This window comes from Aphis gossypii, chromosome X (genome assembly GCF_020184175.1).
Source record: "Aphis gossypii isolate Hap1 chromosome X, ASM2018417v2, whole genome shotgun sequence".
In the NCBI taxonomy this organism is placed as follows: domain Eukaryota; kingdom Metazoa; phylum Arthropoda; class Insecta; order Hemiptera; family Aphididae; genus Aphis; species Aphis gossypii.
Window position 1 is genome coordinate 32,781,502 of NC_065533.1, and position 17,131 is coordinate 32,798,632.

Here is a 17,131-nt window from a genome sequence, read left to right on the forward strand (position 1 = left end):
TACCATAAATAATTTGTTGTGTCTAAGTATGATTGATGAATCATTCTGTATTTATACAAAAAAAAAAAAAAATGTTTTGTAATTCTATTATAATATTTATTGGTCTATACAATTTAAATGATTAATTTATTATAGTCGTAATTCTAATCATATACATTTTAATAATTTCTCTTATTCAACGTAGTTTTTTTCTTCAAAAACTCATGGCTACTAATAATACAAACAACAAATAGCTTATTTACTAACATAAATATAACAAATCTACTCCATGCATTTTTTATTTCATGAATCAACAAATTATAAAAATTTGATACTTTTAACAAAATCTTAATTTTAGTTTTAATTTTTTTTTTTTTATAATGAATAGTCGTAATGAATGTTCACCTAGAATTATAAAAAGAGTAAACACAAAAAAACCAATAGACAATGCAGCTAAATATGATTTTTACAGACAAATTAATCATCTATCTATTATGAAGCTAGATAATGAAACAGGTATTCTAAAGAGAAATAATAATAATATAAGGAGTATCTTCGTTGAAGATATAGTTAATATATAATAAAATTTATTCTAGATAAATTGAATTATTCTTCGTGGTTAACTCGATTAGATAATGAAAATTCAGATTTAAAGATGCATCTTATCAAAATTTTATTTATATCATTAAGAAGTGATCGATCACTTCGAATGTTTTTAAAACCTCCTCCCGATGATCTTAACGATTTAGAATTGATGTCTGATAATACAGTAAAATTCTTAATCTGATTTATTTAATCAATTAATTTAACGTTCGTTACATATAAATATATAAATACACAGATGGAAATGGTTAAATACTTACAAGATAATAATGTAGCTGATGAACCTATAACCAACGAGAATGACCGAGAACAACTCAAACACAGACGTTTTGCAGCTGTAGCTACAGATATGCGTTCTTATACAACAACTAAAACTGCTCCTTACTTCGTCCAATCTTTCTATGTAAGGTCGGACTTCCCAATTTATACATGGTATAATCCAACGTCTATTAATGTGCCAAGTAATTTTGATCATAACCAATGGGAGCTATACTTAAATCGTTTTCAAATTTTAACCGAGTATGTATTTTAAAGAAATTGTTTCCTTTAAGTAAATCCGTTAATTATATAAAAAATTTAATTTTTCAGGAGTAAGAATTTCAATAGTAAACACAGAAACCGGTAATTATAATCAAATTTAAATATTGTATTAAGTGTTTAAATTTCATCGTTTTTTGTTCTTTGTAGATGTGAAGATATTATTCCAATTGACCAAATATCAAAAGAAGTTGCAACCGCTTTTAATTGGCATCCTTATAGTATTCTGGGCAATGAAGAAAATAGACCCAAACGAACACCAGCCTTTATTGAAATTGATGTGTAAGTAATCTAGATAACTATAATAGCTGAGCGATTGATTTTACGATGATGTGTGTGTTATTTTTTTTGTGTGTACTATGTATACAAAAAGGGTAATTTAAAAAATGTTTCAAATCCTAACTTAAATGGAGGTTTACAATTTTCTTTATTGAAATATGTGGGAAAACAAATAACAAGTAAAAAAAAACCAAAGTTTTTACGTAAATCTAGTTATCAACAAAATCCTATTTTATTATTTATGTAACTTGAAAATGAATAACCCTAAATATTTGAAATGTTTATCTAATGTTTATATGAACGTTTCCTTTACATAATATACGTTTTTTTAATATCTTGATTCTCTTTAGTTTGCTATTTATAGAAATTTGAAATTTTTCATTATTTTAGTTTTTTTATAAATATCAATAAAAAAATGTTTGCCGTATAAAAATATTTAAAAAATATAAAATAAGATTTCTCATAGGTTGATTATTTGCCAATTAAAAAATACTGAAATTTTAAAAGCACAATCATTTTTTATAAACATTTAAATTTAGATTATAAACAAAATTTGTAAAAATCACTAGAAAATTTTCAAATAGTTTTGCAGTTGAAAATTTATAAGAATTTATATTATAATTAAGATTTGACAATTTAATAAAAAAATTTTTGTGAGTAATTTATAGGGATTAAAATCTAAAAAATATCTTTATTAGCACAATTTTAAAATTTGGATAAAATTGTATAATTAAACTGTAAATAACGATAATCAATTTTTTATTTTTTTTTGTTAATATTTAAAAACATTATTCATTGGGGCATAGAACTTTTATATATATAATTATATGTTATACTTACTCACAATAAAATTTTAGAATGCACTGTTTTAAACAAAAATTAATTCATTCTACTGTATTACGAGTAAAAAAACTTACTTTATTATTATTTATAACTATGTATCAAAAAATATAACACAAAAATAAATATACTTAGTGATATTATAGGCTGATAGACAATCTTCGCTAAAAATCGTTTTTTTTATATAAGATGATATGATCATTAAATTCAAATATAAAACATCCTTCACAATGACTCACTCAATATCTACTGTGTACAGCGAAGCATACCCACTTGCCTACCTTTTTTTAAATTTTTAAATTAACATTAATTTTTAATTTTTCAGAAATATAGCAAACCAACAGTGCAATCAACAGCAAATCGATGATGCTGCATTTGCAATAGTATATTGTAAAGTATTCCCTGGTAACAAGATTTTAGAACCAAAACTGTATACTACTACACTAATCCCGGACGCAAAATTTATTTTTAAAATGACTGGTGTAACATTAGTTAATTATTCAAATTTCAAGTCAAAAAAAGAAGAACAGCCACCGAGTGGTTGCAAATTAAAACTAAAAAAACAGATTACAGAAAAAAGCTCTGATGATAATGACGGTATACTATGTCAGGGTTCAGTAACTTGTTAAAAATAAAAATAAATTTTTTTAGAGGCCATAATTCGAATACACCTTATTTTATTCAAACAAAATATTATAGACGTATCAAATTTAATTTATTTAAGTTCATCACTATTTCATTTATTAATTATTGAGGTATCTACAAGGTTTAAATTATAATTACTCGTCATAATAATAATAATAATAATAAAATACATATAGTAAAATATAACATTGGGTTTGGACCCGTTGAAATAAATAAAAGTTAAAGTGGTTTTTGAGTTTGAATAATATCAACAAGCGTATTGATAGGATGTCTGGTTTTCGATATAGAAATACACCGTTTAAGGAACCATTAGTTAATTACCATGCATACCTATTTGCTTTTTCGATTTTTCATTAGAGAAAAAATTTGCTCACAAATATACGTGCTTCCAAACACAGTCAACATTTTTTTTTAGCAAAATATTTTATTTTGCTAAATTTTGTTTCACAGAGACTCGAATAAAACAGAACTAAGTTATGGCCATCGTGAAAAGCGGTTTTAAGACATTCGTCACTTTGAAACTCAATAATTTCCATTTGTAAACAACTTTGAATGTCATCAATATCAACTACAAATGGGTTCCAAAATAATTTAATTTTGAAGTCAATATTTTAATTTGACCGAAAATGATTTATTATCAGTCATCAGAATACATATCTGGTAGGAACTAGTTTTCTTTTCCTCGTAATTTTACATTTAATTCGTTAAAAAAAAATAGTTATGCCAGTTTAAAAAAGCAAAGTCGAGTAACTATTTGCTATCAGATAATTGGAGTACCTATAATTTTCTTTTTCGTTCATATTTATTTCCTCCCTAAAAGTAAAATAACATTTTAAAGCTGCGCTTCTCATTAACTGTCAAACTTTCGTAAAATAACATCATTTTATTCAACTTCAATTTTTTTTAAAAATTGTTGGAATTATCGATGGGCCAACCCAATTTTTTTTGTGTATAGTTTATGGTTGATCTATATCCATAACATTTTTTCAAACTAAGAATTCGCAACATAATGCTTTTAGGTAGATATATTATGATACAATAGAAAAACCATAAAATTTCGGATTTATTAGGTATTTATCATTATTGTCTTGATTTACCAAAAAAAAAATCTTGATTTATGCCACTCATATTATTTCTTGCGTCAGTAGAAATAATACTTATTAAGTCTTTCAAAGAAAGCTCTAATTTTTCGAATGAATTTTAAATGTTTTTAAATATATCTTCACCTGTTTCAGTATTCTCTATACTATATATGTCTACCAACTCTTCATAAATATAAAACTCCTTGTCTATACCACCTATAAACATTAAAAGTTGAACTATGCTAGAAATTTCAGTGCTATTGAGAAAGCCTAATGGCGGTATGATATTATCTTTTAATTGTGAAAATAAATTATTTCCCAATTCCTCAGTTCACCACACACACAAGTTCGGAGTCGAAACACCGATTTTTTTCAAATCGTTTTATTTTTTCTGGGCATGCTTCACTCGCTATAACTAACATGCATTTTTAAAAATAACTCAATGTCAGTAAAAAGACGATTATTTTTTTCCAACGTTTCAGCAACCACATAACTATTATTCGTACAGACTACTCGTTAAGTGTAATTTGAGGTTTAAAGATATTTTTCTGGCTATTATTAGAGATATGTTCAAAAATGTTTTGTTTTGTTTTTCAGCAGCAATCCCGAAACAACAGCCACCACCAACGTGTTTGAAGAAAAATGCCATTCAGCGTGGACAATCCAACCCAGACGTCAGTTGTAGCCTTGTCAATTTCGAGTTTTCAGACAAGCGCACTGCAGAAGACAGGTCCCGGTTTCTGACGTCTGAGAAGACAGTCAACAACCGTCCAGCGGTAACGCATGCACTGCCGTCACCACCATCACCGTCGCTATCACAGCCACCGCCATCGCGGCCATCAACACCATCACCACCGTCGCGGCCATCAACGCCATCACCACCGTCACCGTCTCCATCAACGCCATCTCCACCGCCACCATCAACGCCATCTCAACCGCTACAGAGAACGCCATCTCAACCGCCACAGAGAACGCCATCTCCTCCACCATCGAGACCACCGACGCCGACGCCGGTCAACGATTTTCACGCACCAGCCGTCGACTGGAATCCAGACGTCAGTAGCTATTCCGCTTTTTCAGACAGGCGCAATACAGAAGACCCATCTCGGTTCATGACGTCCGAGAGGATAGCCGACGACCGTTCAGCGGAAATGTGTACACCGCCGTCACCACCGTCGCCGGACAACGATTATCGCGCCGACGACGCCGACCAATCGGAGGACGTCAGCTCTGCCGCTGCGAGCGATTGGTCCACCGAAACGGGGCCCGAACGATGCAACTCGAATATCTTGCAGACCAGCCAACTCCATCAGGACGACGACTACGCTAGTTCGTTGTCCACGTTGACGTCGGCCGACAGTTCGATTGAAATGCAGCTCGCGGGACGTCGCGATCCCGACCCGTATGTGAATTACGATCGTCGAACGGACAACTTCGCGCTGGACAACAGTGATCGATATCCGTTCGATGGCAGAGAGACGTTGAACACTAGCCACGACTTCAGCTTCCAAGACGACTTCAACCGTAGCCCAGACGAATACACGGCCGACGCCTGGCCGCCCCGTTACAATCTCGTCGATGACGTGAGCATGCCGGGCTCGATGGTTATCGGTCCATGGTCGTTGTCGGGCAACATGTCCAGAAGTGGCCGAGATGCGGAAATCGATAACTCAAGAATTCCGGATCAGTACGATACGTCTTGTTCGGAGAGTGATATCGCGTCGGAGCCGGACGACTAAGACGATCGCCCGAACATCTCAAAATACGAATGACGACAACACGACGATACTAGTTTAAAAAATGGATTTCAACACAAATGTTCGAAAAATAAACTTAAATAACTTTTAACTTTTAACCTAACCCTTTTGAAAGGGTTAAAAAATGTTATTATAATCTTATTTTGGGAACGTGTTACGCCGTACTTACAGATAACACAATATTGGTGAACCGCGTTGTACGTAAATAGCTCTCAAATAATCAAATTAAAAATATATGTGTATTGTATATAATGTAGGTAGTAGGTACATTGAAACATGGTACGTGATGAGAAAATGACTCGTTAAATGTCATGAAGACATTATGAATTTACCAAAAATACTTATAACCTAAAACGAATTTGTTAGAAATGTATGTACTTTAAAGTATTAAAACATATATTTTGTAGTTTGGAAAACATAGTATCAGGCGACAGGCAATCTGATAATCTAATAAATAATAATTAATAACATTAGAAATTTAAGATGATATTACCTTATACATGAAATTATATGATATGAGATTTTTTAAGAAATAAAAAACCTTATTTTATAACATAATTATGTGAAAAATACTGAATTCCCAATATTTAATATTTAATAAATCATTCAATTTTCATCTTACTAATTTAAAACTATTATCAAATGAATCAAATACTAATTTTAGTAATTTTACACATGGATAATATTAAATATTATACATACCGTCACCTTAACTGTTACAGTATACTGTATCAATATGGTACTATATAACAGTCGATAATCTAGTAAATCTTGTAACTTTGATTAGATATAATTTAGATAGACATACACGTGCATGATACACACAATAGGTTTATAATAATTTAATAATTTCCATCAACTTAATTGTACAAAAGTTTCAATAAACAACATTTCTTTAAAAATTAAGTTAGGTATATAATAAAGTCATGTTTATATTACTATGTCCACATATTTTATTTTTTAATATTTTAAATTAGTTATTAAATTTCAAAAAGGGTTACCCTTGAATCATAGGGACAAATCCCACGGGAGTTGGTAATGAAACGAGCTCGGAGCAGAGCTACCTAATTTTAAATTCAAAAAACTTCTAATGCAAAAAAACAAAAGTTATTTCATATATCTCATAATGTCAGATCTTTGTGTTGCATCCATATATTTGTAAATATGAATTGCTTACGTTTTTTCTTACTACATATAACACATACTTTTCATTTGTTGTTATAATTATTAAAAAAATAAATTAAATAAATTATTAGATTTTAACAGTTTTTTGTTTATCTAAAAACAAAAATTGTAAATACCTATATATAAATAACACGAAATGAGCAAAACAAATTGTAAAAATGGTAATATGTAAATAGTTAGTAATACTATTGATTATACATAGTATATACAATCAATGGTATAATACTTATAAATATTTTGATGAACATTTCAAATCTCTTCGATAATTTATTTTTGAATCAAGACAAAAATATAAAATGAATTACAAAACGAAAAACTAGTTTTGATTATCAATTCCCACTTTAACCTAATTTTTTACTTTAAGCCCACTTAAGTAATAACTAGATCCAATTCGCTACCAAAAGTTATTTTTTAAATACTTTTTTCTTAGATATAAGAATAAAAAAATTAATAAAAAACATTCACTGTAGTGCGTACTACGTAGTATATAACAATACGATCATCGTTCCACTTAGAATCTATAACAATTAACAGTATATTTTTATTTTTAGTAAAATTACAGATAACGTATAACTTTTTGATATTAGTTATTTAATATACACTTAACAAAAACAATATTTATATATTTGAAGGTAATTAAAACGATTAAAAACATAGTAAAATAATGTGCAATTTATTTATTTATTTTTTTTTTTGTTTTATGTTTATCAATAATGTTGTGTACCTATTCTTATAGAATATACGAAAAAATGTTAAATAATTTGATGTAGAAGACGAAATAATATTATGCTGTGATCGAACAAAAATGGTTTAAGAGAAAAAACCAAAGCCAAAGTACCCAAAGCGAGGAGGATGTTTGTCATTGACTCGGCCTCGGCGACTAGGATCAACGATTTTGGGTTGGGCTTATGCGTAACACCCTACGGCAATTATGACCGTATGATCCGGCAAGTGGACCGTCCATTTGGTACCGTCTTTTTCTTAAGGGCCGTCGGAACGAAGACCCCGCGAAAGTTCTCCGGTGGGAGGTACTCATCTATCATTATAATATAATATTGTAATGTATTCGCGGCGACGAGAGGGACGTAATTAATTTTTCCGTCATCATACGTATACGGTGCACGCGCACAAATAAACCATCACGCGGGTACGAATAGAGTTATACATAATATAGGTTAGGTCCCACATTAAAAAAAAAAAAGTACCTAATACGTATAATATAATAGCCGCGTCGTCGTTACGCCGCAGTTAGGCGAGTAACCAACTATAACGATATTATAATGATGTGATATACTCGTATAATATGCGTAGGTATAATATATAGTGGTCGACTCGAAGATCGCGTTTGCCGCCACGGCGTGTGCCCGCCGTCATCTCGTCTGAGGAAATAAAAATATACATCGTCCGGTTACGCCGACGTGCGTATAGGTGCCTCATCATACATAACCGTGTTACAGTGCCCGCGGACGGGGATTCGCATTTGCGGACGTGTATAAAAGGCACGTCGTGCTGTCGACCGCCGTCATACCCAGCCCGAAGTTGCGACTGCAACGTTCGAAGTCGACCGGACCGCAACACCGAAATAATAATATACCTATACGGTACGAGTCGGTTATTCATAGGAAATCATAGGTAGGTACCTACTTAATTATAATACCGTATAGTCGTTGCGGTGCCTGCAAGTCGGAGATATATCGAACGATTTTTATTCGGGAAGAAAACCCGCTTACACGAGACGACGTCGTCATCATGACTGCCGAGGTGAGTTGAAATGAGTTTTATATTATATTATTATATACTTGTAAACGTGCTTACGATAATAATATTATATGGGTATAGTTAGAGAGCCTATATAATAATTATTATACAGGCTCTCTAGGTACCTATAGTTATACCGACCTCATCTATCGGTAAAACTGTGAATTTTATATTTTTTATAATTGATGATATAGTTCTATAATTACTTATCTATGAGTAGAGTTAAGAGTTGTACATATGTAAACCAATATAGTTAATAACTTACTAAATGTTATCTAGTGGCTATTTGTACCCATTAAAAAAAAAAACGTATAAACAGACAATAGATAGTTATATATAACTATACAACTAATATATATAATATATTCGCACTGAAAAATTTCTGGCTAATGGTGGCCACAATAATTGAATTTAATAAACACGTTTTTGACTTCGTATTTTGTGTAGGTAGGTATTATAATTATACCAATTACAGGCTACAGCTGTACCTATTGTATTTTATTTGCATTTAATTATGTGTAAATAAACGTATAGCTCGGATTTTATTGAAAGTTACTAGTTACGTTTATTTTTTAACTCGTTTGCATTTTCTTCTCGTTTTTCTTATTCTCTTGTGTATTAGACTTAAGTTTAATAAACCATAATTTGTTTTTAAAATAACTCATATAGATATATATAATATAAATATATTATTAGCTTATTAATATATATATTATATTATTATATATATATTATTATTAATACCCATAGGTAAGCAATGGGCATTAACAACTAATTAGTGAATTTTTTGATTAACTTAATAACCAAACAACAGTTTAAGTATCCTTGGTAATAAATAATAACATATACTCCGATACTCGTAGCTATTTTCTGATTAATTAAAAAAAAAAAAAACTTGTATTAAGTTACGTATTGAGTTTATACGGAGTTCGGAAAGTTTACTTGAAAATGTAATTCCTTTACGTTCGCGTTCAATGCAAAAAAAACTTAAATAGTTTACGTAAATTTGTTTTTAGAGAAACGTCAAAATAAATTTTCTTTAAAAAAAATAAACTCGTTCACGTGGACGTATGTTTTGATGATTATTTTACAAAACCTTTAAATACAACTTTGAAATGATATAAATTATACTTTGAAAAGTTGATTTTTTTTTATCTAATGTACCTGCCTATAATGATTAACATATACTCTGTATTATTTATTAATAAAATTAGCTATAAAATAAAAAAAACCTTTATCTAAGCCCATTACTTATAATCACAAAGCTCAAAGCCAACTTTAAAACTTAGGTACTAATATGATGTAAAATATATTTTAGAAATGTCTGATAAGTTAAAATTGTATCTTTTCTCTAGATATCAACATATTTAAATAATATACACTTAACTATTATAGTATTATGTTTTATAAAAATGAATTATATACCAATAAGATATCTTATAAAATACACTCAAGCATTGGCTTGCATGAAATAAATTTAAAAAAAGTATTTTATTATATTTTTTGACTTCGTAAAAAAAAAATTGTAATTTATTAAATAAACAAGTAGGTATCTACCACTTATTACAATATAGTAAATAAAAGAAAGTACCAACTCTATGGAAAATAAAACAAACATAATTATACATTTTGATAACATTCATGGGCTAGATACTCTCAAATAATTGATAACTTCGGTACAAATATTTATTAGCCACCTTCGAGCACTGTCATTTAAGCACATATTTTAAAGCATAACTGCTAAAATACCTGACGGCAACAAGATCCCGTAATGATTTTATTATTTAATTTAAAAAAAAAATTGTATCTTTGAGCTGTATTAAATGAAAAAGAAATCGTTTTAGCTGATGTTTTCTCCTTCCTTCTTCGGGTCGACTATAATAGTTATCTCGTGCAACACGTCATTATCATAAGTATCTCGAACAACGATTATAAAAACTATATACCTATATCCGTGCAGCTGACGACTGTATATATATATAGAAGTCGACCTGGGTAAATCGTTCCCACGCCGTGATTTTTCCAATTCTTATACCGCAAAAACTCGGTAGATTTAAGTACCACCTGTAACTTACCTGTATATACCTATATTATAGTGTGTCCACTTTCGTAATGACTCGAACACGGTCACGCGAATCCGTTAGGTTAGTCCGACACAGCAGGGTTTCATTTTTTCGTAATGACACCGCCAAAAAAACGACGATAAACATATAATAATCTCGTGATCGTCTTACCTTTACAGCCGCTGTTCTACGTAGCGATGGCGGCCGCGTGCTGTGCGATGACTTCGGGCAGGCCGTCGCCGTCGTCGGCGACGCCGCTTCCGTTCGCCCCGCCGACGGAAGTAGTGTCGACCGCGTCGGAAGCGCCCGCCGGATACGACTTTGGCCATCCTCGCGTCGACGTTGCCCATCAGCATCAGTCGTCATCGTCCGACCTCGTCGACCACGACTTCGGCTATCGCGTCAACCAACTGCAGCAGCCGTCCGAACACGACGACGATCGCTTCGATCACCTGCAGCACGTAGACGAAACGCCGTCAGTCGGCTCGTCTTATCGCTTCGCGTACGCGGTGGCAGACCCGCTGACCGGAGACGTGAAGAGCCAGAACGAAGTGAGCGACGGCCGCGGAACGGTCAGGGGCACGTACAGCCTGGTCGAACCGGACGGGTCCACCCGGGTGGTGGAGTACTCGGCCGACGACGAGCACGGGTTCAACGCCGAAGTGAAGAGGATCGGACCGCAGCACAGGTACGCTGCGAAGTCCGCCGACTCGTCCGACTTGGGATTCGGCCGACACGTTCGCGGCGGCGGCGGCGACACGTCGGTGGAGATAATACGGTCCACCGACCAACAAAACATGCACTTTTACCTACCCGAACAGTACGTCATCACGTCAGTGAGACGATGATTTTTTTCTCGTTTTCAGTTTTCGACCCCTAGGAAGTAAAGTGCCGTGACCGTGTTGTATACCTATATTCATAATATGTATAGCGGAAAATGAAATATTATTAATACACGACAATATTATGACCGACTTAGAGCTCGGCGCAGGTTTTATTTTAGTTTCTATAGTTTTATATACGTATACGACACGAATCGCTAGTACTCTGAATTAAATTGGGTAGAAAACTTAGCGACGAGACTTAAATACTTATTTATTTTATTTTATTTTAAACTAAGCATGTGCAATTCCTCCTAAATAATACCATCACCACGTTCTATGGTAACATAATGCGTAGCCATAAACATTTTTTCTTTTATCGTCAATTATGATGATAATAGGTAGGTAATAATGAAATTGCGTGCCTACTTATCTAAATTTTTATTGATATACGAGTACGTTTATATATTATTATCGATTTGAGTTATACATTTTTAAAAAATAATACATTAGGTAGGTAGGTAATCATCGAAAAAAACTGTTTAAAAATATGACATCTTATGCTATTATTGTAGTTACAAGTATATAGGTATTGTATGAATTGTTTATTTTTCAGTTGTTTTTGTTAATAAAACGCTTATTATTTTAGCTACCTATCTATTGTATTAATTATGTTGTGCATTTGTTACCAATCTGGATTCCTTATATAGTTATATCAATTAATCATATAATATATGTATCATCTAGTAACTATATTATATAATATATAGTGTACCTACCTATATAATATCTTAAGAATTATGATCATAATAATAATTAGCCAAATTCATAACGAAGAAAAGTCTTAGATTTATTTTAGTAAAAACAACAAAATTGTATTCAGAAATAAATTATTAGGTATAATTTAAATTATCACAAACGTCTCCGAAAACCAATCACAGTGAAAAATATTACATGAAATTTATTCGTAATCATGAATACAGAATTAGAAAAAAATCTTTGATATATTTTAATTAAAACTAAGAAATAACTCTTGATCTTAGGTAAGTACCTAAATATGCTTTATTGGGACATTCATGAATTATGAATATTATTATTTATTCAAGTATCTTTATTTTATTGTATGTAAATAAATCAAACTAAAATAGGTTTTGTACATCATATTGCAAATCATAAAAATCTACCAATATTTATATATTGTTTGTCAACGTTTTGTAGATTATGAATAACTGTGTTTCATTATTTAAATTATGTTCCAACCTGTCAAAATTCCACCCAGGCACCAAGTGACCAGTGTTTGAAAAAACATATACGATTGATCAAATCATCAAATGTCTAAATACTTTTTAAAGACTGTACAATATGTTATTTTAAGATAAATTGTATCTTATAGGAAAGTCTAGCAGGTTAACTACATTTTTAACCCATTAAGTTAAGTCAATAAAAATAAAAATAAATAAATAAATTGAGCTTTCGACATTAAGTGTATTTCATAATATTGCTATGAAATTAATTCATTTTACTTAACTAAGATTGCGGTAGGATGATTTAATGTTTGCTGAAAACGTGTATTTATTATATAATATATTATTAATATTTAATTAAACAATAATATCTATTATTTTATTGTTATTGACTTTTGAGTAAATATCACTTTACTGTAAAACTTATACTTTGTATAATTAACATTTTTCTAAGTAAACTATTTTTACCAACATACACAGAAAAATAGTTTTAAAAAAATGATAGTTGTAAGTGTCTATGTATAAAAGGTTAACAGTTTATAAGAAGTCAAAATGTTTTTAAAATGTTATGATGTGTAGAAAATGGATGTTTGTTTTTGAGTTAGGTACACCAACATGTTTTTCCCTGTTATCTTAAAAAGTACCTACCTATATACAATCATTTAATTTTTTCCATCCAAAATACCAAATAAATCTAATTTTTAATGCACCAATGTATTCATTTACCAAATACTTATAATGACGTGTTGTTTAGAGGTCAAAATTAAAAAAAAATTAAGAAAAAATAGAAATTATTAAACATATTATCTAGCGTTCAAATTACTTATTTATATATATTTAAAATTATCCATTTTTTTTTTGTTTTATATCCATGATTCGAAATTTGATACAAAGCTTCTTATAAATTTTAAACTTATAGTTAAAAAAAAATTCTATTAAGTCAAAATTAATATTTTATGAACGTTGAAATTCAAATTTTTATGATATTGTTAATTCACTTTTAAAATAACTATTTCTCTTCAGACGTTTTTTGATATTTAATTGTACTTAAAAACGAATAAACATAGATATTTAAAATGCTCACAAGTTTTATATAATTATTATTTTTATACGTGATAAAATTTTAAATAATATTAAAATTTTTTTTAGTTTATTATTTCTACAAATTTTTATAATTTTTGCTTGGTCATAAAGCTTGAAAATGTAATACAAGATCACATAGGAGTTGTTCTTATAGATATGTAGGTATATAAAAATATTTAAAATACATATACATAATTTATTTTTACAAACATGTTCAATTTTTGACAAAATTCATCAAAATCACGTAAATTTGCAAATTGTTTTTCATTTAAAAATGTATAAAATGTACAATTTTTAACACTTGACAATATGATACAAAATTCTTCATAAGTACTTCATACTGAGAAAAAAAACACCAAAAAATTATATTTTTTTTTCATATATAGATATTTTATTTTAAAGTTTGGACCAAATTAGGTACATATTTTTAACTATAAATAACGATATTCACTATTTAAAAAAAAAAACATTACACGTGAAGACATAATATCTTTACGTATGTTATTATATTTTCAAATGTAATGTTTTCAACAAAAAATAATTTAACCTTATATTATATTAACAGTAAAATAAATTACTTTACCTAATAGAAGTTTCGCAAAATATAACATCCATCACTACAGAGACCCACTCGACACCTACCGTAGGTCCAGCAGCCTCGCACAGTATAGGCGTATTGCGGTACCCACATCTTTTTTTTTATATTGTTGGCTGTTGCTATATTTGTTACAGAAAATAAAATACTTTTTGTAATAGAATACAATTGTAGGTCTGTATTTCATAATAACGTAAAAATAGGAGGATAAGAAATATTAAATTAAATAGCTAAAGACAACTAAAACTTGAATAAGTCTTATTGGACTATAAGCCTGGAGGATTATACCCAACACTTTAAGTAGGTACTGAAAAATATAATCACCTATCAGATACAAATATTAAATTCACGTTATTACCTTCCTACTGATCTTCGGAGGGCTTCGAGGTCATTCATTCGAGAATTTGATCAAGTACGCAGTATAATAAAATGTGTATATTATATTAACTATAATATTAATATGAAATGTATAATAAACATGCACCTTATCTGACTCGCAGCTGTGTATATTTCGTGCTGTAATATAGTAAGGCGTACATTATCGTACGCAGGATCCGTAGAGAGGTGTCGCATGTGCTATGCATTGGCGAAAAAGACGACATGGTCATGTTGACTATAGAAAATGTCTGTCGGCTTTATATCAAAGGCTTTTTAACCCTTTCGTTTCCAATAAACTACGTTTCTCCTTGCCGGCAGAGACCCTAATTCGGCTATCCCTTGTCTCTAGTAGTACATAAGAAAGTCATACATCTTGTGCAAAACAACACAAACGCGTGTTAGTTTATACGTAACCTTACAATGCGAATCGTTCCTTCGTTGATTTATATAAGGAGTTACCGTTATCTCAACCCGATAACCTGGCCATTGTTTGTTTATTATTTTTAAATAGTTATACAATATATATGTGAGCATATCATTAAATTTTATAATCGGTAAAAAATAAAATTTAAATAACTTTGTTAAAAATCTGCGAGTTATCAAGCTCTGCCGCGAGACTACTTGTTCATAATAGGATGCCCACTATGTATTATACTAGCATTAGTATCAACACTTGACATTAATGTTAGCGAAATTCCTATAAATTGACTAAGGCAATTTTCAATGGTGTAGAAGGCTTCCCAACTATTTTTGAAACACTAAAAGGATAAATATTTGTCTTCACTATAAGGCAATAGCAAGTGGCTCCAATTGCATACACAGATTTAAGATGCACTGCTACAGGCTGTGCTGAAGGGAGAAAATTCTCTTTCGCTCTCTTGACGACTAGTATTAGAGTTACAGTAATACAAGCCGGAGTAGTTCAAATTGCACTTTACAAACACATAAAGTGGAACAAAGCAAGTTGTGAAAGTCTGTCCACAGCCAGGACTCAAATTAAACCAACACAACTTCAAGGTGGCTGGAATGTACAGGATTGTGACATGTGTTAACCACACTGTTGGCCACTGCAACGACCAATGATATAATTATCATACTTATATAGTTGGTATTTAACATTTATTTTATTTTTATTTTTATTTTTTGCATTTATTTTTACTTGTTAATTATATTATATTCACCTTTTGTCTAGTTATTTCAGCTACAATTTCTAAGTTCAATTAATGTTTTGTAAATATTTTTATCTAAATGTTTCAAATAGTCTAGACGTACCTACAACGAGCAATAAGTATATTTTTCCTTTACTTTGACACACACAAGTACCGTACTTAAGTCTCTAGGTTAAATTATATTAATATCTGCATAGTAATTGCTTTTTTTGACTGTTTATTGATCAATTTTATTATACTAAATAGTCTTGTACGCATCATGTGGGATGCTCATTATTCTTATTATTATTGTTATTTAATGAATTGAATGTATTAAAATCATTTTGTACGTCACCAGGAACATAGGTATAATATTTATTATTTACAGTCCCGATAAAGTAGTTAGGTTACGACTGTACAAATAGTAAAATAAATTATTTTATACTTCATAAAAATATCTAAAAATATAACATGAAATATACTTAGTGGTATACCGGCTAATAGACCGCCTTCTCTCAGAACCATTTTTCATTAACCATTGAATTTAAATTTCACGTATCCATCACAGTAGCTCACTCAACACCTACTATACAGCATAATAGTACTCAATATTGCTCACCTTTTTTTAAAAAAAATTTTTATAAAGGATTATCCATGAATATTATTTTTCTGAGTACCTACGTCTTATGTAATTACCTACCTACTAGTTTTTGTTAACATATGTATTAAAAGTGTGCAATTAACTCGAGTTAGTGTGATTCAATCATTAATTTTATAATAGAAGTAACAACCTATCCTATCACAAAATCAATGGTTAAATCAGAAGCTATAACTTAATATAAGTAATTCCAAAATAATATATTTATCTAAAAAGTTTAAAGTAAGTATGAAAAAATTAGAAAAATATACTTAGTTAAAAAAGGTAACTGTAAACTTTTCCAATGGTACTCTCCCGGGTCTACTACGGTACTCCCTGAAGAATACAAGTAAACTCTTCTGAGTCTATAATAACTTCGTTTATATATTATGTTATTATGAACATTCAAATTTAAAAAACATAAGGTGTCTATTTTTTGTCTTTAAAGTACTTATATAACTTTTTCTTTACTTTTGGTATGAGAGTTTTTATTTGTT

The 17,131-nt window shown here is 30.2% G+C and overlaps 2 protein-coding genes across 4 annotated transcripts; both read left to right on the plus strand.

Annotated features, from left to right (window-relative positions):
* Positions 1-256: 256 nt before the first annotated feature.
* On the plus strand, positions 257-5,813 carry LOC114121019 (uncharacterized). Of its 3 annotated transcripts, none has more exons than XM_027983159.2 (7): positions 257-495; positions 576-748; positions 821-1,101; positions 1,171-1,203; positions 1,270-1,401; positions 2,564-2,835; positions 4,563-5,813. In XM_027983159.2, the coding sequence occupies exons 1-7, from the start codon at positions 360-362 to the stop codon at positions 5,702-5,704; spliced, it is 2,169 nt and encodes a 722-aa protein (XP_027838960.2). In that variant the 5' UTR covers positions 257-359; the 3' UTR covers positions 5,705-5,813. The 3 variants fall into 3 exon arrangements, with proteins under 3 accessions (XP_027838960.2, XP_050063444.1, XP_027838962.2); XM_050207487.1 differs by having other exon boundaries at positions 4,566-5,813; XM_027983161.2 differs by lacking the exon at positions 576-748 and having other exon boundaries at positions 397-495.
* A 2,594-nt stretch (positions 5,814-8,407) lies between these two features.
* Positions 8,408-12,205, plus strand: LOC126552683 (uncharacterized). The gene is made up of 2 exons (XM_050207397.1): positions 8,408-8,668; positions 10,908-12,205. Exons 1-2 carry the CDS (start codon positions 8,657-8,659, stop codon positions 11,574-11,576), a joined length of 681 nt encoding a protein of 226 aa, XP_050063354.1. The 5' UTR covers positions 8,408-8,656; the 3' UTR covers positions 11,577-12,205.
* The last annotated feature ends 4,926 nt before the right edge of the window (positions 12,206-17,131 follow it).